This window comes from Ylistrum balloti, unplaced genomic scaffold, assembly GCF_031769215.1.
Source record: "Ylistrum balloti isolate Yb309-2 unplaced genomic scaffold, AGI_CSIRO_Ybal_v1 Utg369730, whole genome shotgun sequence".
Taxonomy (NCBI): domain Eukaryota; kingdom Metazoa; phylum Mollusca; class Bivalvia; order Pectinida; family Pectinidae; genus Ylistrum; species Ylistrum balloti.
In genome coordinates, this window is record NW_026781945.1 from 1,499,429 (window position 1) to 1,525,207 (window position 25,779).

At 37.4% G+C, this 25,779-nt stretch overlaps 1 protein-coding gene across 1 annotated transcript; it reads right to left on the reverse strand.

Annotated features, from left to right (window-relative positions):
• Positions 1–13,986: 13,986 nt before the first annotated feature.
• Positions 13,987–25,478, reverse strand: LOC132565678 (protein starmaker-like). The gene is made up of 6 exons (XM_060230375.1): positions 25,250–25,478; positions 21,859–21,962; positions 19,680–21,051; positions 17,683–18,021; positions 17,289–17,421; positions 13,987–14,092 (listed from the first exon to the last, which is right to left on the reverse strand). Exons 1-6 carry the CDS (start codon positions 25,476–25,478, stop codon positions 13,987–13,989), a joined length of 2,283 nt encoding a protein of 760 aa, XP_060086358.1.
• Positions 25,479–25,779: the final 301 nt, after the last annotated feature.

Here is a 25,779-nt window from a genome sequence, read left to right on the forward strand (position 1 = left end):
GTATGTCTGATGTGGTCATCACTTCCTATTCCAACCTTGTCTCTGCTCTGGTTGATGTCAGATGTCATCACTTCCTATTCCAACCTTGTACAGTCTAATACTCTGCTCTGGTTAGGGTAGAGTTGTATGTCTATTGGTCTGATGTCAGATGTCATCACTTCCTATTCCAACCTTGTACAGTCTAATACTCTGCTCTGGTTAGGGTAGAGTTGTATGTCTGTTGGTCTGATGTCAGATGTCATCACTTCCTATTCCAACCTTGTACAGTCTAATACTCTGCTCTGGTTAGGGTAGAGTTGTATGTCTTTGTTGGTCTGATGTCAGATGTCATCACTTCCTATTCCAACCTTGTACAGTCTAATACTCTGCTCTGGTTAGGGTAGAGTTGTATGTCTTTGATGGTCTGATGTCAGATGTCATCACTTCCTAAACAACCTTGTACAGTCTAATACTCTGCTCTGGTTAGGGTAGAGTTGTATGTCTAGTGGTCTGATGTCAGATGTCATCACTTCCTATTCCAACCTTGTACAGTCTAATACTCTGCTCTGGTTAGGGTAGAGTTGTATGTCTTTGTTGGTCTGATGTCAGATGTCTCACTTCATCACTTCCTATTCCAACCTTGTACAGTCTAATACTCTGCTCTGGTTAGGGTAGAGTTGTATGTCTTTGTTGGTCTGATGTCAGATGTCATCACTTCCTATTCCAACCTTGTACAGTCTAATACTCTGCTCTGGTTAGGGTAGAGTTGTATGTCTTTGTTGGTCTGATGTCAGATGTCATCACTTCCTATTCCAACCTTGTACAGTCTAATACTCTGCTCTGGTTAGGGTAGAGTTGTATGTCTTTGTTGGTCTGATGTCAGATGTCATCACTTCCTATTCCAACCTTGTACAGTCTAATACTCTGCTCTGGTTAGGGTAGAGTCCAACCTTGTACTCTGCTCTGGTTAGGGTAGAGTTGATGGTCTGATGTCAGATGTCATCACTTCCTATTCCAACCTTGTACAGTCTAATACTCTGCTCTGGTTAGGGTAGAGTTGTATGTCTTTGATGGTCTGATGTCAGATGTCATCACTTCCTATTCCAACCTTGTACAGTCTAATACTCTGCTCTGGTTAGGGTAGAGTTGTATGTCTTTGTTGGTCTGATGTCAGATGTCATCACTTCCTATTCCAACCTTGTACAGTCTAATACTCTGCTCTGGTTAGGGTAGAGTTGTATGTCTGATGTCAGATGTCATCACTTCCTATTCCAACCTTGGTCTGATGTCAGATGTCATCACTTCCTATTCCAACCTTGTACAGTCTAATACTCTGCTCTGGTTAGGGTAGAGTTGTATGTGATGGTCTGATGTCAGATGTCATCACTTCCTATTCCAACCTTGTACAGTCTAATACTCTGCTCTGGTTAGGGTAGAGTTGTATGTCTTTGATGGTCTGATGTCAGATGTCATCACTTCCTATTCCAACCTTGTACAGTCTAATACTCTGCTCTGGTTAGGGTAGAGTTGTATGTCTGTTGGTCTGATGTCAGATGTCATCACTTCCTATTCCAACCTTGTACAGTCTAATACTCTGCTCTGGTTAGGGTAGAGTTGTATGTCTTTGATGGTCTGATGTCAGATGTCATCACTGTCATCACTTCTATTCCAACCTTGTACAGTCTAATACTCTGCTCTGGTTAGGGTAGAGTTGTATGTCTTTGTTGGTCTGATGTCAGATGTCATCACTTCCTATTCCAACCTTGTACAGTCTAATACTCTGCTCTGGTTAGGGTAGAGTTGTATGTGATGGTCTGATGTCAGATGTCATCACTTCCTATTCCAACCTTGTACAGTCTAATACTCTGCTCTGGTTAGGGTAGAGTTGTATGTCTTTGATGGTCTGATGTCAGATGTCATCACTTCCTATTCCAACCTTGTACAGTCTAATACTCTGCTCTGGTTAGGGTAGAGTTGTATGTCTGTTGGTCTGATGTCAGATGTCATCACTTCCTATTCCAACCTTGTACAGTCTAATACTCAGTGGTTAAAAAATTGCCTTACACGAAGGACACTCATAGCAAAATATGGTTTAAATTGATCACCTGATTCGCCAAAGATGCCAGGAATACTTTCACCCCAGAACTAGTCTGAATTTCCTGTTGTTGGTAAAACCTCAGAGAGGATTTAAACTGTTAAATGATTTCATTGTTATTCATGCTCTTGAGAGGATTTCAGCTCTTTTTTATTCTATTTTGACAATGGAGGTTATTCCTTGAAATTTCAATTTTGAATCTCTTATAGCCAAATACAATTAAAATCCTGAAAGGGGGTTGAAAGAGTTGTTTAAAATGTGTAAATGTTACAACATAGCGAGGCAGACCTTGAATGAATGAATATTATGGCAATCCATCATCCTAACCCAGGCAGTCTGATGACCTTGAAAACTGTACTAGTAGTTGCCAGAACTCTACCTATATGTTTAGTCCCCGTCAGATGGCGCTGGTCAGATGACTGGTCAGATGACGCAGTTCAGTGACTAATGTTAATGCTAGGATTAGAAATGTTGAAGTGGCTGTAATAATGTGATAGTTGTACAATGTGCAGTGATACTTCAGTCTGTGAGAACAGGGATCAAAATTGAAAAAGCATCAATTTGAATTTGAAATATCGTTTTAAAGAAACTGACATTGTTGTTGTTTTTTTTACATTTTCTTCAGGTTGGTAATGTTAATAAGATAGAGGAACCAGCAAAAGATTAGAGTGTGACATTTTGATGACACAGTCATTGAAATGTCACGCTCTAATCTGCTACTGTTTGTGTTATAAGAACTTATATTCTATTCACATTGTGAACATGCCAGCTCTACTCTCAGTCCACCATCTTCAGCCAATGAGTAGTTCAGATGTGATTAAAACATTATGCAGGTTCAGTTATCAATCTACCAGTCAGCCAGCGAGTAGTTCAGATGTGATTATGACATTATGCTGGTTCAGTTATCAATCTACCATTGTCAGCCAGTGAGTAGTTCAGACATGATTAAGACATTATGCTGGTTCAGATATCAATCTACCATTGTCGGCTAGTGAGTAGTTCAGATGTGATGAAGACATTATGCTGGTTCAGTTATCAATCTACCATTGTCAACCAGTGAGTAGTTCAGATGTGATGAAGACATTATGCTGGTTCAGATATCAATCTACCATTGTCGGCTAGTGAGTAGTTCAGATGTGATGAAGACATCATGCTGGTTCAGTTATCATCTACCATTGTCAGCCAGTGAGTAGTTCAGATGTGATGAAGACATCATGCTGGTTCAGTTATCATCTACCATTGTCAGCCAGTGAGTAGTTCAGACATGATTAAGACATTATGCTGGTTCAGATATCAATCTACCATTGTCGGCTAGTGAGTAGTTCAGATGTGATGAAGACATTATGCTGGTTCAGTTATCAATCTACCATTGTCAACCAGTGAGTAGTTCAGATGTGATGAAGACATTATGCTGGTTCAGATATCAATCTACCATTGTTGGCTAGTGAGTAGTTCAGATGTGATGAAGACATCATGCTGGTTCAGTTATCATCTACCATTGTCAGCCAGTGAGTAGTTCAGATGTGATTAAGACATTATGCTGGTTCAGTTATCAATCTACCATTGTCAGCCAGTGAGTAGTTCAGACATGATTAAGACATTATGCTGGTTCAGATATCAATCTACCATTGTCGGCTAGTGAGTAGTTCAGATGTGATGAAGACATTATGCTGGTTCAGTTATCAATCTACCCAGGGACGTATATGTCATATACGATCTACCATTGTCAGTCAGTGAGTAGTTCAGATTGCTTTTTCAATACGTTTATAGTACACATGGAGAAGACCAGGCATTTCGTAATACTGAATCGAGCCACTGGAAAACTAATGTTTTGAAACAAAACCTAACTCTTGATCTTATAAGTGTGTGTTTTACTACAGTCCTTTTATATCCATACAAAATGCTACCTTTTTTACCCGCCATATAACCCCCAACCCCTACACCCCAGCCCCACCCCCAAATGTTGGCTTTAACATCTTAGCACCTGCATTTACTTTTTTTCAGTCGTACGTCCATTAAGCACATTCGGTTCGTCAATACTACCAGAACATATGGATGATGTATTAGATATATGTTCACGTTTGTACTTACTTCCACTGTTCTGTATAAGCAGAGACGTACCTGGTATAAAACAACATTTCTGGGATCATTTATGTAACACACTGTTCAGGTATAATGACTTTATCGTGGATGAGGATAAAGTCACAACAATCTGAGGGTCACAATACAAAAGAGAAAATCAAAGGTTTACCCAGAATTCCTTTGGTATTTGATCCTTCAGATTTGTCCGATATACACCAGGAATGACCCCCAGGAACACCAGGGCTGAGATGGGAGGAGAGGGAGAATTTTTTAAGTCACTGCCATTGTTTGATGTCATGTCGTTTCAATGACATCAATTCATTAATTCTTTTTTTAAATTAATTATACACAAAATAATAATCAGGGTGAGAGATTGCCAAGTTGGCAGAACGGGTTAGCTGTATGAGGCGGGCCTAAGGTTTACCAACTCATATGCAGCTATTTCTACGGGATACCATGAGTTATGTACCCTTGGTCCTTATCGAGTCGTAGGCACGAGAGTTCACATGTAGGATGGGGCCCAATCAAGGATGAGTGATTTTATCAAATTACACTCTGTACTAATATGGACTTAGCTGGTACTGTTTTACCGATGATGATGATGGTGGTGGTTTATCGTCTTCGTGACTCTGCCCGTCGCCGGGCATTGTCCAATCGACGTGCGTCGATTCTCTGGCGACGTTACCCGGGAGATCAGTACAGCCATGGTTATATAGGTATCTGTTGTAGCCTATATATATGTTACACACCTGCTAGTCCGTAATATTACGGTAAATATCGGACTCGGAAGTTAAATCTGTGATGGCATAAATATCTATATCCAATACAACAAAAAATAACCATCTTCAATTATTATTATTATAATACAATTCAGAGTGTTACAATTCAGTTTAACAATATCTGTTGAATAAAAAACATCACATTTTATCATTTGAGTGCATATGGTTAGTTATTTCGAAGGACGAGCCAGTAGAACCCTTGTGGTTTACCTGGACCCGTGTGAACTATAGCCATCTCTTTCATGGGTAAATTTCTCATCGTCGGACTCTATGTCCTAAATGATTTCACACATTATTACAGTCAATATACGAAAAAATCATCTGATTTGGTCAGGGGCGTATGATAAAGACACCCCTGGATTTGGTTTTAAAAAAATAAAACTGCGAGAAAATCTAGAATTTGAAAATACATTTGAACAGAACATTTGATTATTACTTTAGCAATTAAAATTTGAAGATTGACAACTGAAAACTCTTGATCAAGGATTCGGATCGGAAGGGATCTACAACATCTACCGTTAACTACATCTTAAAGTAACCCATTACACTACGGAAAAGAAGAACATCGATTAGAAATTGATTAACCACAGCATTTAAAAAAAAGACGCTTTTTCTCTTCTGTGGCAATGCTACTATTCAATGCAAATACATAGTACATAGCAAATCTCGAATTCATTGAACTCGCACATGGTATTTCTCACTAAGATTTATTACTTACATTTATAAATAGCAGTTAATAAGTCAATTCTGAGTTTATATTTTTTTTGTTTACAAAACGATAAAAAATGTGAGAGAGAGAGAGAGAGAGAGAGAGAGAGAGAGAGAGAGAGAGAGAGAGAGAGAGAGAGAGACAGAGAGAGAGAGAGAGAGACAGAGAGAGAGAGACAGAGAGAGAGAGAGAGATAGGGGGAGGGGAGAGAGAGAAATACCTTCAATAAAAACCACGACAGAAGCATTCGATCAAAGAACTTTGCAGCTGAGAGCAGAGATCTTACCACTTTGCTAACGTTACGTTATTGATTCTAGACCTATTAATTGTAGAAATGTCAATGCTTCTTTCAAAGAAAGAAAATCAAACCCTGTTTGTGTTTTAAACCTATGATATATGCTCAGAGAATTTATATTGGGATTTAACACAAGAGGCAAAAGTCCATTGTCTTTCGATCAATTCAGCTCAACTGTGTCTAACTTGTAGAAGGACAGAGTAACGTCTGAAGTCTGCCTTTATGCAGTACAGACAATCCCACCATCCACCCTTTTGTACATTTCTTATATGGGGTTACATAAAATCGTCAGTGTTGGTATACACTCATTTGCATACATGGTACATAGTTTCACTTAAAATTCAATGCAGTTATTCAAACTAACCTGTCGAGAGGTATTCATGCTTAAAATAAAAAATTACATAGCAATATTTTCACAAAAAGGGTGAAAAATAGTGAGATTTTAAAGTTATTTCGTTCATTTGCAACCATTTTTATTTCTACGGGATACCATGGGTTACGTCCCCTTAGCGCTAGGTGAGTCGTATATGGCACGTGCACATACAGGTAGAATTGGGTCAGTCATGGATGAGTGATTTTAACAGATTTGGAATCGGAGACCCATGCAGCGATGGTTATATAGATATTTTTGTAGCCTACATAAGGTTACACATCTATTTGTCCATAATAATACAGTACATAACATGTCGGAAATGTTTCGAATTTGAACCGTGATAGCATAAATATCCATGTTCAAAAACACAAACAAAAAATAACCACCTTCAATGATTATTATAAAAATCAGAGTGTTTCAATTCAGGTCAAAAATATCTTATGAATAAAAACATCACATTTTAAGATAAGAGTGCATATGGTCAATTATTTCGAAAGACGCGCCAGTAAAATCCCAACTGAGAACCCATGTGGCTCATCATCTGACTCTATGTCCTATATGATTTCACACATTACTATAGTCAATATACGAAGAAATCATCTGATTTGGTCACAGTCGTATGATAAAGACACCCCTGGATCTGGTTTGAAACAAATAAAACTGCGAGAAGATCTAGAATTTGAAAATACATTTGAACAGAAAAAATTATTATTACTGTGGCAATTAAATTTTGAAGATTAACAAGTGAAAACACTTGATCAAGGATTCGGATCGGAAGGGATCTACAACATCTACCGTTAACTACATCTTAAAGTAACCCATTACACTACGGAAAAGAAGAACAATGATTGGAAATACATTAACCACAGCATTTTTAAAAGACATTTTTTCTCTACTATGGTAATACTTCTATCCAATATAGATACATAATACAGAACAAATCTCGAATTAATTGAACTCGTATATTTCATTTCTCATTCAGATTTATGACTTACATCTACAAACAGCAGTCAATAATTCAATTCTGAGTTTATATTTTTTGTTTACAAAACGATAGAAGAATGAGAGACAGAGAGGGGGGAGGAAGCGATGGAGACAGAGAGAAATACCTTCAATAAAAACACGACAGAAGCATTCGATCAAAGAACTTTGCAGCTGAGAGCAGAGATCTTACCACTTTGCTAACGTTACGTTATTGATTCTAGACCTATTAATTGTAGAAGTGTCAATGTTTCTTTCAAGAAAGAAAATCAAACCCTGTTTGTGTTTTAAACCTATGATATATACTCAGAGAATTTATATTGGGAGTTTAACACAAGAGGCAAAAGTCCATTGTCTTTCGATCAATTCAGATCATTTTAATCCCTTAATATCACTGACGAGGGGAATAAGTGGGGATTTACAGTTTTCCATTAGCTCAACTGTGTCTAACTTGTAGAAGGACAGAGTAACGTCTGAAGCCAGCCTTTATGCAGTACAGACAATCCCACCATCCACCCTTTTGTACATTTCTTATATGGGGTTACATAAAATCGTCTGTGTTGGTATACACTCATTTACATACCTGATACACAGTTTCACCTAAGATTCAATGCAGTTATTCAAACTAACCTGTCGTGAGGTATTCATGCTTAAAATAAAAAAAATACGTGGCAATATTTTCACGAAAAAAGTGATTTATGATGAGATTTTTAAGTTATCGTTCATTTGCAACCATATTGATTTCTACGGGATACCATGGGTTACGTCCCCTTAGCGCTAGTTGAGTCGTATATGGCACGTGCACGTACTGGTAGAATTGGGTCAGTCTTGGATGAGTGATTTTTACAGACTTGGAATCGGAGACCCATGCAGCGATGGTTATATATGTATTTTTGTAGCCTACATAAGGTTACACATCTATTTGTCCATAATAATACAGTACATAACATGTCGGAAATATTTCGAATTGGAATCTGTGATAGCATAAATATCCATGTTCAAAACCACAAACAAAAAATAACTACCTTCAATGATTATTATAAAAATCAGAGTGTTTCAATTCAGGTCAAAAATACCTTATGAATAAAAACATCACATTTTAAGATAAGAGTGCATATGGTCAATTATTTCGAAAGACGCGCCAGTAAAATCCCAACCGAGAACCCATGTGGCTCATCATCTGACTCTATGTCCTATATGATTTCACACATTACTATAGTCAATATACGAAGAAATCATCTGATTTGGTCACAGTCGTATGATAAAGACACCCCTGGATTTGGTTTAAAACAAATAAAACTACGAGAAGATCTAGGATTTGAAAATACATTTGAACAGAAAAATTGAATATTACTGTGGCAATTAAATTTTGAAGATTAACAACTAAAAACACTTGATCAAGGATTCAGATCGAAAGGGATCTACAACATCTACCCTTAACTATATTTAATGTAACCATTACACTACGGAAAAGAAGAACAATGATTGGAAATACATTAACCACAGCATTTTTAAAAGACATTTTTTCTCTACTATGGTAATACTTCTATCCAATATAGATACATAATACAGAACAAATCTCGAATTAATTGAACTCGTATATTTCATTTCTCATTCAGATTTATGACTTACATCTACAAACAGCAGTCAATAATTCAATTCTGAGTTTATATTTTTTGTTTACAAAACGATAGAAGAATGAGAGACAGAGAGGGGGGAGGAAGCGATGGAGACAGAGAGAAATACCTTCAATAAAAACACGACAGAAGCATTCGATCAAAGAACTTTGCAGCTGAGAGCAGAGATCTTACCACTTTGCTAACGTTACGTTATTGATTCTAGACCTATTAATTGTAGAAATGTCAATGTTTCTTTCAAAGAAAGAAAATCAAACCCTGTTTGTGTTTTAAACCTATGATATATGCTCAGAGAATTTATATTGGGAGTTTAACACAAGAGGCAAAAGTCCATTGTCTTTCGATCAATTCAGATCATTTTAATCCCTTAATATCACTGACGAGGGGAATAAGTGGGGATTTACAGTTTAATCCATTATTCGGCTCAACTGTGTCTAACTTGTAGAAGGACAGAGTAACGTCTGAAGCCAGCCTTTATGCAGTACAGACAATCCCACCATCCACCCTTTTGTACATTTCTTATATGGGGTTACATAAAATCGTCTGTGTTGGTATACACTCATTTACATACCTGATACACAGTTTCACCTAAGATTCAATGCAGTTATTCAAACTAACCTGTCGTGAGGTATTCATGCTTAAAATAAAAAAAATACGTGGCAATATTTTCACGAAAAAAGTGATTTATGATGAGATTTTTAAGTTATTTCGTTCATTTGCAACCATATTGATTTCTACGGGATACCATGGGTTACGTCCCCTTAGCGCTAGTTGAGTCGTATATGGCACGTGCACGTACTGGTAGAATTGGGTCAGTCTTGGATGAGTGATTTTTACAGACTTGGAATCGGAGACCCATGCAGCGATGGTCTTATATGTATTTTTGTAGCCTACATAAGGTTACACATCTATTTGTCCATAATAATACAGTACATAACATGTCGGAAATATTTCGAATTGGAATCTGTGATAGCATAAATATCCATGTTCAAAACCACAAACAAAAAATAACCACCTTCAATGATTATTATAAAAATCAGAGTGTTTCAATTCAGGTCAAAAATACCTTATGAATAAAAACATCACATTTTATGATAAGAGTGCATATAGTCAATTATTTCGAAAGACGCGCCAGTAAAATCCCAACTGAGAGCCCATGTGGTTTACCTGGACTCATGGGCTTATTTCTCATCGTCTGACTCTATGTCCTATATGATTTCACACATTACTACAGTTAATATACGAAGAAATCATCTGATTTGGTCACAGTCGTATGATAAAGACACCCCTGGATTTGGTTTAAAACAAATGAAACTGCGAGATCTAGAATTTGAAAATACATTTGAACAGAAAAAATTGTTATTACTGTGGCAATTAAATTTTGAAGATTAACAAGTGAAAACACTTGATCAAGGATTCGGATCGGAAGAGATCTACAACATCTACCGTTAACTCTATCTAAAAGTAAACCATTACACTACGAAAAAGAACAACGATTAGAAATTGATTAACCACAGCATTTTAAAAAAGGCGTTTTTCTCTGCTGTGGCAATGTTTCTATCCAATATAAATACTTAGTAAAAAGCAAATCTCGAATTCGTTAAACTCGTACATTTTATTTCTCAATAAGATTTACGATTTACGGCAGTTTTAGGAGTTATCTCCCTTTTGATTGTAATTCCATGATACATGTACAATTTAGAATGTATATTTGTTTGAAGGTCGCTGTCCAACATGAAAAGGAGCACCACTTCACACAGAACTGGGAATCACGTGTCTCTTCATTGGAGTAAATAAGTCTACGATGATAGATATATATGTCTCTTGTTCAAAGAAACTATGTCCAGCATCATAACGACAACATGTACACGACCTTTGGAATACATATCTAGGTGTGATCAAAGAGTGCCTATCTTACCTGTGGTCATTGACTGTCCAGTTAGTGATAACCTGTATAAGTAAATACATTATATATAAGTAATGACCAAAATTGACCAGTTGCTAGATACCCATTTATTTACCATTAAACACAAGAGATAGAAGAATTCCTTTTTATTTAACAAATCTGTGATTTATTGACTTGGATGTTTTGATACAGGGCTCCGATGACCATTAATACATCGAATGTTTTTCATTTAGATATTTGGTCAGGGCTTAACTTGTTGGACACAATCAGTGGCAATAGACTGTGGTTACTGATCAGTTCTTCTGAGGAAATCTTCACTATATTAAACAGTACTACATTACTACTTTACTATTACTACAGAGGAGGGAATGCAGTGTTACTACAGTGGAGGGAATGTACAGTTACTACAGTGTAGGGAATGCATTGTTACTACAGTGTAGGGAATGTAATGATACTACAGTGGAGGGTATGTAGTGTTACTACAGTGTAGGGAATGTAATGATACTACAGTGGAGGGTATGTAGTGTTACTACAGTGGAGGGAATGTAGTGTTACTGTATAAGAGGGTATGTAGTGTTACTACAGTGGAGGGAATGCAATGTTACTACAGTGAAGGAAATGTAGTGTTACTACAGTGGAGGGAATGTAAGGTTACTATAGTTGAGAAAATATAATGTTACTACAGTGGAGGTAATGAAGTGTTTCTTCAGTGGAGGGAATATAGTGTTACTACAGTTGAGAAAATATAACGTTACTATAGTGGAGAAAATGCAGTGGTACTACAGAGGAGGCAATGTAGTGTTACTACAGTGTAGGAATGTAGTGTACCTACCGTGGAGGGAATGCAATGTTACTACAGTGGAAGGAATGCAGTTGAGATTTTTTAACGCGGACATACTTCCAGTGGACCTTACATCCTCTCTCTCTTTATCACACTCGTTGCCTGTTACTAAACGTAGTTTTACTGTATAGGAGGGTATGTAGTGTTACTACAGTGGAGAAAATGTAGTGATACTACAGTGGAGGGAATGTAGTGTTACTACAGTGGAGGGAATGTAGTGTTACTACAGTGGAGGGAATGAAGTGTAACAACAGTGAGGGAATGTAGTGTTACTACAGAAGAAGGAATGCAGTTGAGATTTTTTAACGCGGACACATCTTCCAGCGGACCTAAAATCCTCTCTCTGTATCGCAATCGTTGCCTGTTTCTAAACGGCGTGGGAACGGGTAGCTATCGAGTTATCGGCGTGACGTAACGCTAAGGTTTCTACATCCATGTACACACTGTTATCACCTGTCATCCCAGATTCTATCTGTGACGTAACGATGGCATGGAATCGTTAGCGTCTAGCATATACCATAGCTTACAAAGTAATATTTTCTGAAGCTTTGTGAAGTGTGTTATGAAATTGCTCAAATACTTGTAGTTTGGACTGTTTAATCTCGTATACAACCATTCTCGGATATCATTACACGTGTAGTACAAGGTGTAACTGGTTACATTACAATGAAGTGTCTAGATAGGAATATGATATTTCACTTCGTTACACGAAGTCTCTCTCCTTCAAATAAAAGACAGTTCACTTGTGCATCCATTGTTAAAAATCCCTCACTCTCAAAAAAGTTGCTTCATCATTTTATGTAATGAAATCACGTCACAACCAGAGGTCACCAATGTTGAAAATTTCACGCGTCATTTGTGATGCCGCTCTGTATTTCAGTCTTTACTGTAACTGACAGTATTGAATGATCGGAAATTCGGGGACCTGTGTGATGTAGACAGTGATAACACGATCGAAGGATTATATTTTCTGATTAAAACGCCTCTTGATCAATATACTTTAGGTATTGATAAAGTTAATCATCGGATGAGACTTCATCACAGAGAAGTGATTGGCTGACTAAAAGGCAGTTTCCTTTGTAATTTCAGTTTTGACGCCATATCATTATCAGTTTCTGGGTTAGTAAAGAATAGGACGAAATGTGTGTAGTAACTTTTTGATTTTGTTGGGTGTTAGAAATATTTTTGATTTTTGATTTGTACAACCAATTTTTTATATCGCTTGAATCTGTAATCTGGAATCGTATTGTCTAGTCATTCGTAAAATTCTACTTAAACACAATCTTTCTAAAAGAAACCCTCAACATTTTCTTTGACAATTGGATAAACTTGGTGTGCAACACAGAATGGTGGGGAGATAACAATTGTTAACTCTGTATTCGGTTTAATTTGAAATAGACTATTCTGTCTTGATCTATAGAACTAGAATGCTCTGTTACACACAGACAGGGGTTTTCAGAACCGTTTATTACCGGTACATGTCCAACGGTTGTCAGCGCTGTAGCAACTTCATATTCATCATCATTACCCAAAAGTTAGGGACTGGTTAGATCAAGTAAAGTTTTAGGTTGTTAATCATATGTAATAAATTATCGCCCCATTCACGGTGTTTCTGTGATTACGTTGGTTGTGATGAAAGCATCTTCATGTTGACAGCGTTGCCGAGCAGGAGAACCGGTCATTGCGATGGCCACTATCTGTTCACATTGCTGTGTTGAATGACCAGTATCGGCCACTTGACGGTTCGCCCGACACCTCCGGTCACCTCTGTCCACTTCTTGTCTCTGGCGCAACACCTAATCGCTTACACAGCTGGAATGTGTCTATCTAGGACACCAACATTTCCTCCATAAACATGAATTACCCACCTTCACGTGAACAGTTCACAATCAGACACGTTAACTCGTTAATGTATTTTTCACAATTTTGTTAGAATTTTCCTGATCAGACATGTTAATTCGTTACCGTGTTTTCTAAATCTTACCCTTGGTAGTAAGTGGAAAGTGAACGTTTTATTGGAATACAGCCTTAGTCTACAGTATGATATAAATTATGTATCTCATGTACTTATAATAAAGTATTGATATCCTCATCGACAAAAATATGAAATTTAGACATTTTTATTGAACTTCCAATAGGCCGGGTATTCCGAGTACGATTGCCATAAAAAAATTAGCGGGACTTTTAGCGGGATTGCCATCCGAGACATACGTTCAAAGAACTATAAGATTTTTCTATTAATTCATTACACACACGATTCTTTATAAAGTCATCATCAGTCACCACTAAGGAGAAAGTACTAGTTCTGTTTATGGATTCTGTGTACACTCCATCATAATAGCTGCCACAGAGAAGACAAAACGAGTGTTTACATTGGGATCTTGGGGACTGCCGTCTCTGTGAACACACCAGCATCTGTGGAGAAAAAGACGAGATGCAAGTCAAGTGAAAAAATGAAAATATATATCAAACGTGATAAACTATATAACTTGTTTTATGCTTAACAGGTCAGCAGTCGCATGTTCCATGCCAGACATCAGTTTTGACTGTAGACCGGGTTGCAACAATTGTCTAACAATTTTTACGCGAAGTAGACGGAGAACCACGAATAATTGTTATGGGCGACCTGTTTTGAACCCGTCGCCTGTCAACAATTTATTGGTTATTTTGACTGCCCCGTAACGTGTGACATGTTCTATTAGGGGAGAGGAGGGACATTGTGGTGACTGTCTCTTCAACTAATATGTCGCCAAGATCAAAGTAACATGTTATTCCTCTGATCCTACGGGTATTTACGGCTGTTTACCTGTCCATCATGTTTCACTCGGGTGTGGTTGTTGGCCGGAAGGAGTCAAATGGATTAGAGATAACATGACCACACTGACTGACCGTTGATATTGTTGAGATAGCGAAGGTTACACCACACAAACAGAGTTTATAGTTATTTTCCTAAAAGGTCGTGATCTAACAATTCGGAAATGAAAAATCGGTATGAAAAAAAATGTGTTGCCTTTAAGACAACGTTCTTCACCATCACCATCGACTTTGAATTTTGATATCTCCAGATCGGAAATGACATAACTGAAGCCTCTTTAGTGAGGAAGCAGACCAATTAAGTTTCAATTAAGTTGGCCCGTGCAGATTTTCATTTGCAGAAGCAGGGAAAAATCATTCTTATATCGCAGTCCATGTTGACGGAAAAGCTTTTACATTGTTGGCGGGAATTCCACAGCATTAGTTAATTCCACAAAGATACCAAAATAGGCCTACATCTTTTTATATCTGCGTTTCGTTACGAAAACATTTAATGAATATACTGGAAACTGTTGAACAGTATGCGCAGGGATTTATTGCCAGTAGTTATGAAGTCTTACCAAGTAATAGGAAAATAGCATTTGATTTCATTTCAGTGGCGTGCTGTGTAAATGTAATTACAGTCAAACCTCGATGTTTCGAAGTTCAAGGGACTACCAAAAAATCGATACATCGAGACTTCGAATATTTCGTGGTTGGTTATATTGGCTATAGTTGACGGCGCGACATTTCAACCTGAACAAACACAACAAATACCAAAACACAAGGTTAAGTGAAAAGAGGCATTTTTATCTTAAAACATCTTCATTCATGAAAATATAAAAGCATAACTTTAAATAGAAATCAACAAGAAATATGAAATGCGTTCTTACGTTTATATTCGTGCCTTCCTGTCACATAGTACATGTATTTTACGGATCATTTTTCAAATGAAACGACGCGAAGCGTGAAGTGGTGTTGACGTGAAGTTATTTAAAGACTGATACATAAACATTATGGACACTAAGGAATCTTATTTTTGTATGTTTTTAAGCTCATTTTTGTTGTTTAAATACATTTTGAAGGTCGGAATTAGTATTGAAGACACATTTTGTCAGGTAACAGCATGGAATGGTAGCGTTATGTGTACAACAGCGAATTCAAAACGACATTGGCATGTGAAAGGTGGTAAAAACGATTGTACTAAAGACACACAAATGAATAGATATAGTAGAGCCAAACAGTGAATGAAATTGCATCACATAGCTGTTTTATTCCTACAAGACTCGTCAGTGATGCTACGGGACTAAATGTTAAACCTAGATGGCGACTGAATAAAGTCAAAAGTGATCGAAAAAAATGTCAAAATCTAAACTTTATAGTGTAGATCATATGCAATCTTGAAGCCAAACAATGAATTAAACTACATTATACAGCTAATGGGATAATATTTCCCAGAGTGCATTGCCGTACCCTACATGATCACGTGTATATTGTGACTGTAAGGAACGACAACTCCGGCAGAGATTGGACCAACAAGAGTAACGAATTCTTATCGCATCACGAAGCTTTTAACTTGACATCATAAATGACATGAAATACAATGAGTGAGGGCACTAACAAATTATTTAAGACACACAACTAGAATCGAACTAAAACGTAGCTTCAAAGACTTTACGGGAAGTAGTGAACGCAGAATCAACCTGACTCCAGTGTGACTTGAAGGAATCGTGGAAAATAGGTCACAATAATGTAAAAATGGCTGGTGTCAGCAATTATATCGTACGTACTTAAAATCTTATCGCGCGCGAGATTCGTATCAGTGTAAAAACAAACTTGAATGAAATAATAAAAAACTGAGAACATTACAAATAAGGGACCAAAGAAAATGCACGGGTGCAGTGATCTGCAGGCTAGAGAGATATACAAACATGTAGTAAGATTCTGGATACTCTCAGCCGTAGTCTATCGGCTTACGAAAAAAAGCTGACCAAGAGAAATTATAAAGTTGCCGTCTATCGTTAAGTGTATATACTATAGTATATATGGACATACGTAAGGATTTATGATCAAGTGATTTAGTACCAACTTCCGGTCATTTATATCAGTGATATATGAGGTCTATATCGGTAGTTGCCGGAGAAAATCATTACCTTGACCACAGGTTTTAGGCCAATCTACTGATTTTGTTGACCAATGGATTTGTTTCACTATGCGGACATTTGACCGACTGGTCAGTGATGATAGTGATAATCTCCGGTCAAACACAAATTTTGGCCTAAGTGGACAGAACTCGGACTGTAATACACTAACCGAATGATGGATGTTGTAGGAACACAGTGGGGTCTCGACGTATCGATGACAAGAGTTGATTAAAGACGATAGTGCTTATTATAAAAATACCGGACATTCCTCCTGATGGGCTACCTGCTTGTTAACAAATCATTGTTAATACACATGTTGACAAGATTGATCTATATAATCGAGGTTTATCATGGTTTTCAGCGTTAAACATTAAAATTATGGCAGTTTTCAGAAGGAGAGTGGTTTAAGTAAAATGGATTTCGGCGTCCATTTAGATTGCATCTATAATACCAGCAATAACTGGTATATAGTTTTGGTTTTGTCACTACCAATGTCTGTGACGTGTAAACGGCGGATGTCAGTGACCATTTTGTATTGATCGTATAGCAATAACGTTCTGCACGTTTTCACCATCACACCTCGTTTACACTGTCCGCCACCTCACCGACTTGCTGGTGATAGTACTCCTAAACATACACCCAAAGTTGTTCCACGTCCTTCACAAAACACTAACCTTTCCAAGAAGCATTGTTTGGGCGAGAAAGAGCCATCTGCATTACAACTGGGCGAGTATCCGAACCGTGAGGCAAGCATTTCTTGTGCCCAACAGTTCTGCATCATCTTGGGCTCCACCCATGCCACACGACCTACCGATACAAACGCGCTGTTTCAACAAGTTGTTTTTATTCATGATATTAATACTCATTCTCCATTTTCAATCGTAAACAAAATACGTGTTTTACCTTTCATGATCACTTTGTTTCAAGTCAACCGTTGTTTTAAATTTTATCAAAATGGGAAACGCGTTATTTCAAATTGGAGTGAGATTTTATGAAGCTAGTCAGGTTTGCAAAAATGCACCAAGCGAGATAGTAATAAAAAAAACCCGTTCAGATTACGATACTAACGTTTAGCATTCTTAGTAAAGAATGCCGAATACTGCTGTTCGACACTCCTTTTTGTTGCTATGGGACCGAATGGTTCCCCGCCCATCTGTTTTGTTGACGCCAATGATAAACCGTTACTACTTGTGTGTTGAGTAACTTCTGGAGCACGAGGGTGAACATCTACTGTGGCCAATGCAGTTTCCTTTGAATTATCATGGAGATCAAAGTCGGATGGTTCGGCGATGTGTATACGAGTGTGTGTTTGGTTACTGCTTTCTTTTGTTTCAGGAACTTTGTTTTCAGAAAGAAAATCGTTTTTCTGCAGGTCATCATCTGCATCGGTATACCGAGGAGCGTAACCTGAAAAGACAAATACACATCGCCGACCTCATCCTTAACTTTACACTGTTAACAAATAGAAGGAATCAGCTGAGAGACAACAGTGTGACCATTATTAATAGTGTCAAACACCTGATGTCAGCGGTAAAAGTGACCCTGGCGTCACATAGTTACTTTATATCTGAATGTAGAAATATTCCTCTTAATCAACCACTAGTAAACGTTGTTCACACATAACATTTCTGACAACGGTTAGCAGGTTATATATCCGTGTTACAACAACTACTGGAGGTCCAGAACACCAGAAGTGTTGTCTGACGAAATACAAGACATTGACATTGAAAGCAGATCTATATAAAACTTATTTATATAGTTCAATCTGTCTTTATGGTTCCTCATTCCACACAATTGAAATGTGTTGATGAAATGTATTAGCCAATTCTCATACTTTCAAACTGCTATTTTATGAATTTGACAAATTTTCCTCCATTCATCCAGACAACTATGTCGGCTTCACAATGGCATTTTCAGTAACTCAACTTGTTAACCTACAAACCTTTTTGAAAAGAGGTTCAGCTACACAACCTGACAAGTTTCAGCTAAACAACCTGACAACGTGCTCAGCAGGCTGACAAAGGTTGAGCAACACAACCTGACAAAAGGTTCAGTAACACCACCTGACAAGAGGTTCAGCAACACATTCTGACAAAAGTTTCGGCAACTCAACCTGACAAAATGTTCAGCTAAACAACCTGACAACGTGCTCAGCGGCCTGACAAAGGTTGAGCAACACAACCTGACAAAAGTTTCAGTAACACCACCTGACAAGAGGTTCAGCAACACAACCTGACAAGAGGTTCAATAAAACAACTTGACGAAGTTTCAGCAACACAAATTGACAAAAGGTTCAGTAACACAACCTGACAAAAGGTTCAGCAACTCAACCTGACGAAGGTTGAGCAACACAACCTGACAAAAGGTTCAGTAACACCACCTGACAAGAGGTTCAGCAACACAACCTGACAAGAGGTTCAATAACACAACTTGACGAAGTTTCAGCAACACAACCTGACAAAAGGTTCAATAACACAACCTGACAAAAGGTTCAGCAAGACAACCTGACAAGAGGTTCAGCAACACAACCTGACAAAAGGTTCAGCAACACAACCTGACAAAAGGTTCAGCAACACAACCTGACAAAAGGTTCAGCAACACAACCTGACAAAAGGTTCAGCAACACAACCTGACAAAAGGTTCAGCAACACAATCTGACAAAAGGTTCAATAACACAACCTGACAAAAGGTTCAGCAACACAACCTGACAAAAGGTTCAATAACACAACCTGACAAAAGGTTCAGCAAGACAACCTGACAAGAGGTTCAGCAACACAACCTGACAAAAGGTTCAGCAACACAACCTGACAAAGCTTCAGATACACATCATCACAGTTATTTTAGAAACATGAAATTCACAACCATAGAAGTCAACTCAGTGTCACATAACAAGATCATATAGTATTGAAGGCTAATCAATTCTCACGTTAAATTTAGATGAACATATTGGTAACTGTCAGAATTTCTGTTATTGTAACATAAAGGAGGCGTTGTTTGTGCCATTCTTTTACACGTTTAGTAATGAGGAAACCCCTCCATAGTAGAAACAAAATATTCTGACTTACCTGTTATGTCACGCTTCTGCTTGCTCACGCTTTTCACAAGGGATCGAAGTTGTTTTTCTAATTCTTTGTTCTTATTTGAAATATTGTTTTTTTCATCTTCGTCATCATCATCATTGTCGTCGTCGTATTCATCTTCGTCATCAGTTTCATTGCCCTTGTCAGCATCGTCATTTGATGACGATGCAGTGAATTTTGTAGCTGCCGACTTACGTAGAAACGTTTGGAGCAGACTTTCAGTGGTTGATGACGATGGGGTAACAGAGGTTGTATTTGACGGGGGTCGAGCTGTAGAGTTGGGTTTGACTGAAGCCATTCTCCTTAATCTGGGTGTGGTATCTTCATTATCATCATAATCTTCATCAAGACCCTCATCGTCATCGAAATTGATAAATTCTGTCTCACGTTTCCGTCTTTCTGAAAGTTTGTCATCGTCATCATTAGCATCATCATCATCTGCTTCGTCATCATCTGAGTCCTCATCATCAATACTTAGATTTTCTGGCCCTGTTTGTAAATCTATCTTTTTTGTCCCCATTTCGCTACCATCTCCATCACCATATTTGCTGAGATCTCTTTCCTTTCGGACAATGTAAACGGCAGGTTCACCGCTAGGTGGAGTTTTGTCGACATTATCGACATCCTTGTTCATTTCACTTATGTCCCGTCCTATACGAGTAATTAAAACCTTGCCCGATTCATCTACAGGTGCTACATGAACATTACCTGCATATTTCTGAACAGATTCTGTACTCCTTTTTATCAACGTCGATCCAATGTCGCTGTCGTCTTCGTCCTCCTCATCTATCATTTCTGAATATGCGTCTCTTTTTCTCCGATATGTTGTCAAATCATCAGAGTCGACTCCGTCTTCATTTTCGTCACTACCGATCATTAAGCCTGCGTCTCTTTTTTTTCGTTCTACTTTCTTTTCATCGTCAATTTCCTCGCCGTTATCAACTTCAACTCCTACTCCAGATTCCGAATCTTTTTTCTTTAAACTCTCCAATGTTAGATCACCTTCACCAACATAATCGTCATCATCATCATCATCATCACGGTCATCATCATCATCATTGAAACCAGAATTTGCATCTCTTTTTTTCCTCCTCTCTAACAACAAATAATCATCATCGTCGTCATCGTCCGTATAATTTATTTCCGTTTCCGTGTTTCTTTTCCTCCTCTCCTGCCTTATGTCACCTTCATCGTTTTCATCTTCCCGAATCTGCGAGTCAATATTTCTCTTTCTCCGGTCATTGTCGTCTGTATCAATGTCATTCTCCCCCTCTTCCTCTTCATCATCAGTCCTTTCATTCTTTATTTTTTCGAGTTTTGCGGATGGATAACTGGCCGAACTTCCGATGGAAGAAATCTGCAATATTTAAGGACAGATATATTTTGATTATCCGGTTTCAAGATATATGTCATTACAGAAAGATTAGTATGTAAACTGGGTTAGTGCATTTTTCTATACAATAGACATGGTGTACTTGATAAATGTTCTGGCTTTGAATATTATTCTTTACCAAAACAAAAACAACCTTTCCCTATGAACCAAAAATAGTTTTGATTTGTTTATCATATTCCTGTAACCCAAGCATAATTTGATGACTTAAATCTAACAGAAGATAATAGGGGATGCGATGGTCCTATAAATCTGTGCGGATTTTCTGTTTTCAGTATGTCAAATCAGTTTCACGAATCTTCCTTAAGTTGAGGGGAAAATTTCAATTTAAGGAATTGTTCCGTAACTGGTGTTCCCTTTGGGCAAATTTAAGCGATGATGAGAGGGGTGGGGGTGGGGTTATAACGCGAGGTGTCCATATCCCATGAAATAACTAACAATCACATGATGTGTCAATTTTACACGAAACAACAAGCATGTGAGGTGTCGGTATTCAATTCGGTAATCACGTCAGCTGTCCATAAGCCGCGACAAAACAACTACATTGGATGTCGCTATTGTCGAATGTTGGTATTTCCTGAGTTTGGCATGTTTTGGTTGGCTGACAGGATGAACTATGATTGGAAAGGCGCTTCACGCACTCACGGCGCAGTGAGCATTTCACTATTGTTGATGTAATGATTTGAGTGTTGTTTGAATTTCAGGGTACTCGCTTTTACAACTCGTATTGTAACCTCTACACCTGAACGGTCGAAATAAGTGAAGTGTCTGTACCTCATCAAATATACTCCTCTTCCTTCGCTCTTCTTTAATATCTCCTCCTTCGTCATCATCGGTGTCTTCCTCATCATCATTAGTTTTCTCGTTGGAGTAATCGTCTATTTAAGAGAAAGTCATCCGTCCCATTTAAAATTACTTATGGCAAAACACAATATGTAAATTCTCGCTAAGCACAACACAAATCTGTTTACGCGCTTCCCATAGTGGAATACGGGAGCCTGAAGTTGGTTCCCAGTCCCTAGTTCCTTGTTCCGTTTAAGAAAAAGGAACAGGGAACTAGATCCTAGTTCAATTTAACCTTCCTAGCTCCGTTTTTCTTGAACAGAACTAGGAACTGGGGACCAACGTCAGACTCCCGTCGAATACAGACTATTTTGTCCTATTTCTTTATATCTGGTTGCTGATTACAATGTACAGTTTGAGAATATTTCTTATAAACACTAATTGTGCCGATGCCGTATACCAAAAATAGATGACAAAAGCTATCGGAGTTTTCTCCTCACAATACAAATACAGTATACATATTCCCAATTTGTCTAACGCTAAAGTAATTTGGTTGTAGATGTTACGTGCTCGTCTCCCTCGGTCAAAACTTGGCATTAAGAACATACAACAGAAACAGGTAAGTTACTAGCACATGGCCTTGCGGTAATCCTGTTTGAATCCTGTATTTTTCTTAATATTTCACAAAAAGATTCCTTCGGGTTTTATTTCATGTTTTGGTTACTTGTCATGTCATGGTGCATGTCTATAAATAGAACGCAATAAGGTATGTCTGGTTCAGTCATGCATTTCAAAAGGTACGGGTATCCCAAATATAACGTTTCTTACATTCAGTACATTTTTAGAAATAACTATAAAATATCACTTTCTCATTAATCTCAGTCACTTATCTATCAAAAATATAAATTTCAGCATTTTTTTCATTGTTTAAAAACACGTGAATATTTGTGTTGTAGCATCGCAACATTTCCCGGGATTTTCTTTTACATAATTTAATTGTTTAAATCTTAAATAGAGATAACAAGCGACATAGAAGACATGAGTTGATTAAAAAATATCTTAAGAATTTTTTATTCTTATTTTTTTCGTGTAGAAATTATAAATGTTCACTTGTGTTGCAAAATAAAAAGTCTGTGTCAAATATTTGAGAATTGTAACGAACCTGGATACATCGCTTTTTTCTATTTTTTGTGTGTGGTACTTTGGCTGTTTGTAATGGATTTGAAGTAACGCGACGCTATCCAAAATGAAACATTTATTAAATATCTGACATAAAAAAGTTTTCATTTACAATACAGGTGAATATTAACTATCCAAAACAAGAATAAATTGTATCTATAAATTAATATTTAAAGAATTAAAAAAAAAAATACATCCGGGGAAATGGTGCGATGTGACATCTCAAATATTGTATCATGTTTTTACACAATGGAAAATGTCACTTTTGTTGTTTTTTTTTTTTGTTTTTTTTTTTTTTTTGTTTTTTTTTTTTTTTTTTTTTTTTTTGTTTTTTGATAGGTTAGTGACTGAAATTAATGAAAAAGTCAGTGAACTTTCAAGAAATGAAGAAAACTATTCAAGACTAGTCAGTTATTTCTATAAATGTACAGAATAAAAGAAGTGTTCCATTTTGGGTACCTCTAAATGTTGAAACGCATTGCTAAACCTGGCATGCATTACTGGGTTCTACTTATAGACACGTGTGCTGCTGACATCTTACCAAAGCGTGAAATGAAAGCTGGATTAATCTATTCGCGAAATATTAAGAAATATACAGGATTAAAATACATGACAGAAAATATTTAAAATTTATGTCAAAAAGTGTTCTAATTTGGTTAACATCATATTTAGCTTCCATCATGGTCTAGTGTATGATATGGTCCTACACTCGTCAGCCATACAACTCAAATTTAAGTTAAAGAATGACCTTGTATACGTGTGATGTGTATTGAACTAATTTTCAGTTTGAGTTTTATGAAGGGTGCGAAATAATTTAAAACCTTTACCTGAGGACACCTTGATACAAATTGTTGTTTACTAGCTGTATGGTACCTTTTAAATTTGTGCTATATTGTAATAATCCAAAAATTGATGTGATGTAAATAGGAATAAGTAGTGATTATATCGTATATATCTTTATCATATGTTTAATACTGATAACAGCGCTTTGTATGTGTGATAAGTCTGATATCACACACCCTGAAGGTATATTGCACCCCCTAGAAAGTGATATCTCACCCCCTAGAAAGTGATATCTCACCCCCTAGAAAGTGATATCTCACCCCCTAGAAAGTGATATCTCACCCCCTAGAAAGTGATATCTCACCCCCTAGAAAGTGATATCTCACCCCCTAGAAAGTGATATCTCACCCCCTAGAAAGTGATATCTCACCCCCTAGAAAGTGATATCTCACCCCCTAGAAAGTGATATCTCACCCCCTAGAAAGTGATATCTCACCCCCTAGAAAGTGATATCTCACCCCCTAGAAAGTGATATCTCACCCCCTAGAAAGTGATATCTCACCCCCTAGAAAGTGATATCTCACCCCCTAGAAAGTGATATCTCACCCCCTAGAAAGTGATATCTCACCCCCTAGAAAGTGATATCTCACCCCCTAGAAAGTGATATCTCACCCCCTAGAAAGTGATATCTCACCCCCTAGAAAGTGATATCTCACCCCCTAGAAAGTGATATCTCACCCCCTAGAAAGTGATATCTCACCCCCTAGAAAGTGATATCTCACCCCCTAGAAAGTGATATCTCACCCCCTAGAAAGTGATATCTCACCCCCTAGAAAGTGATATCTCACCCCCTAGAAAGTGATATCTCACCTCTTCTCGTTTTTTTTATTTTGCCACCACCGTTTATCGCTGTTGTTGGCTGCCTGGAAGAATTGCGGTTTTTTTTCTTACGAAAAATTATTACGAATCCCACTCAAGTTCCCGGGTGGAATAATTCAAAAGTTTTTTTTATGTAGTTTGTTTAATTTAAAGAAAATAAAACATGATTTTTGCAATTTGTTTATTTTAAAGAAAAAAAAAATACGATAAAAGACTGGTATATAACCATTTTGATATCACACATCTAAGACTCTCGGGCTGATAAAAAGTGGTCGTATAATAATCAACAAGTACCACGCTTTTACCAGAAAAAAAATTATTTCTCTGGTAAAATTCACACAAGATAAATTCCTCCATCCACGACTTTATCTAAAGAGGTGTTCCTGAACAGTCATGGGTCAAATATAGAATTCTGTTTATTGTAGGACGGTATCGAACCATACAGACTTTTACATTTATGGTATCTCGTAGTTAACAGTACTGGCATGACACGACGGAAAGTCGCGAATCCTGTTCAGTGGTACTTCCTTTTAATACATACCTTTACTCGTTTCTAAGTTTGGACTGCTTGTTAAAGACGACTCTCTCTTTTTTCTATCCTCCTCGACTTCGTCATCGGAATCCGAAGATAGAATCTGATCTAATTTCTGTTTTATCTGCTCATTTACACTCTTGATAACATCATCATCACTAGGCTTATTGAAAGGAAGTGCAAAACCTGGCAATGACAGGAGGGCTATAATAGACAGGACGATCACAATCCTGACCATGTTCCTTCTAATAATAGTCAGACGACAGTAGAAATCTTGCTGAAGTTGTCGTTCAAACGCTATTGTGACGTCACGTGATCACCATGACGTCAAAGACAAGTTGAAATAATGACGTCACCGCCGTTTCGTATTTTGATGTTGATAGTTTATTCACGTATCAAAAATTATATTATTGGTTATACTAAAGGATGGAAGTGTCTTTTGGGTGTGTTTTTCGAATGATAGAATGAAATACGAAGTGGTCGATGACACAAAATTGGAATTCCGTACATTTATCGCTAGGACATTTTCCAGTATAACG

Coding starts and splice junctions, on each gene's coding strand:
- LOC132565678 (XM_060230375.1), bottom strand. CDS start 25,478: ATGGTCAGGATTGTGATCGTCCTGTCTATTATAGCCCTCCTGTCATTG. Junction 18,022..19,679: donor GCAGAAGCGTGACATAACAG/GTAAGTCAGAAT, acceptor TTGTCTTTTCAG/GTTACGCTCCTCGGTATACC. Junction 14,093..17,288: donor AAACAATGCTTCTTGGAAAG/GTTAGTGTTTTG, acceptor TTTTCTCCACAG/ATGCTGGTGTGTTCACAGAG.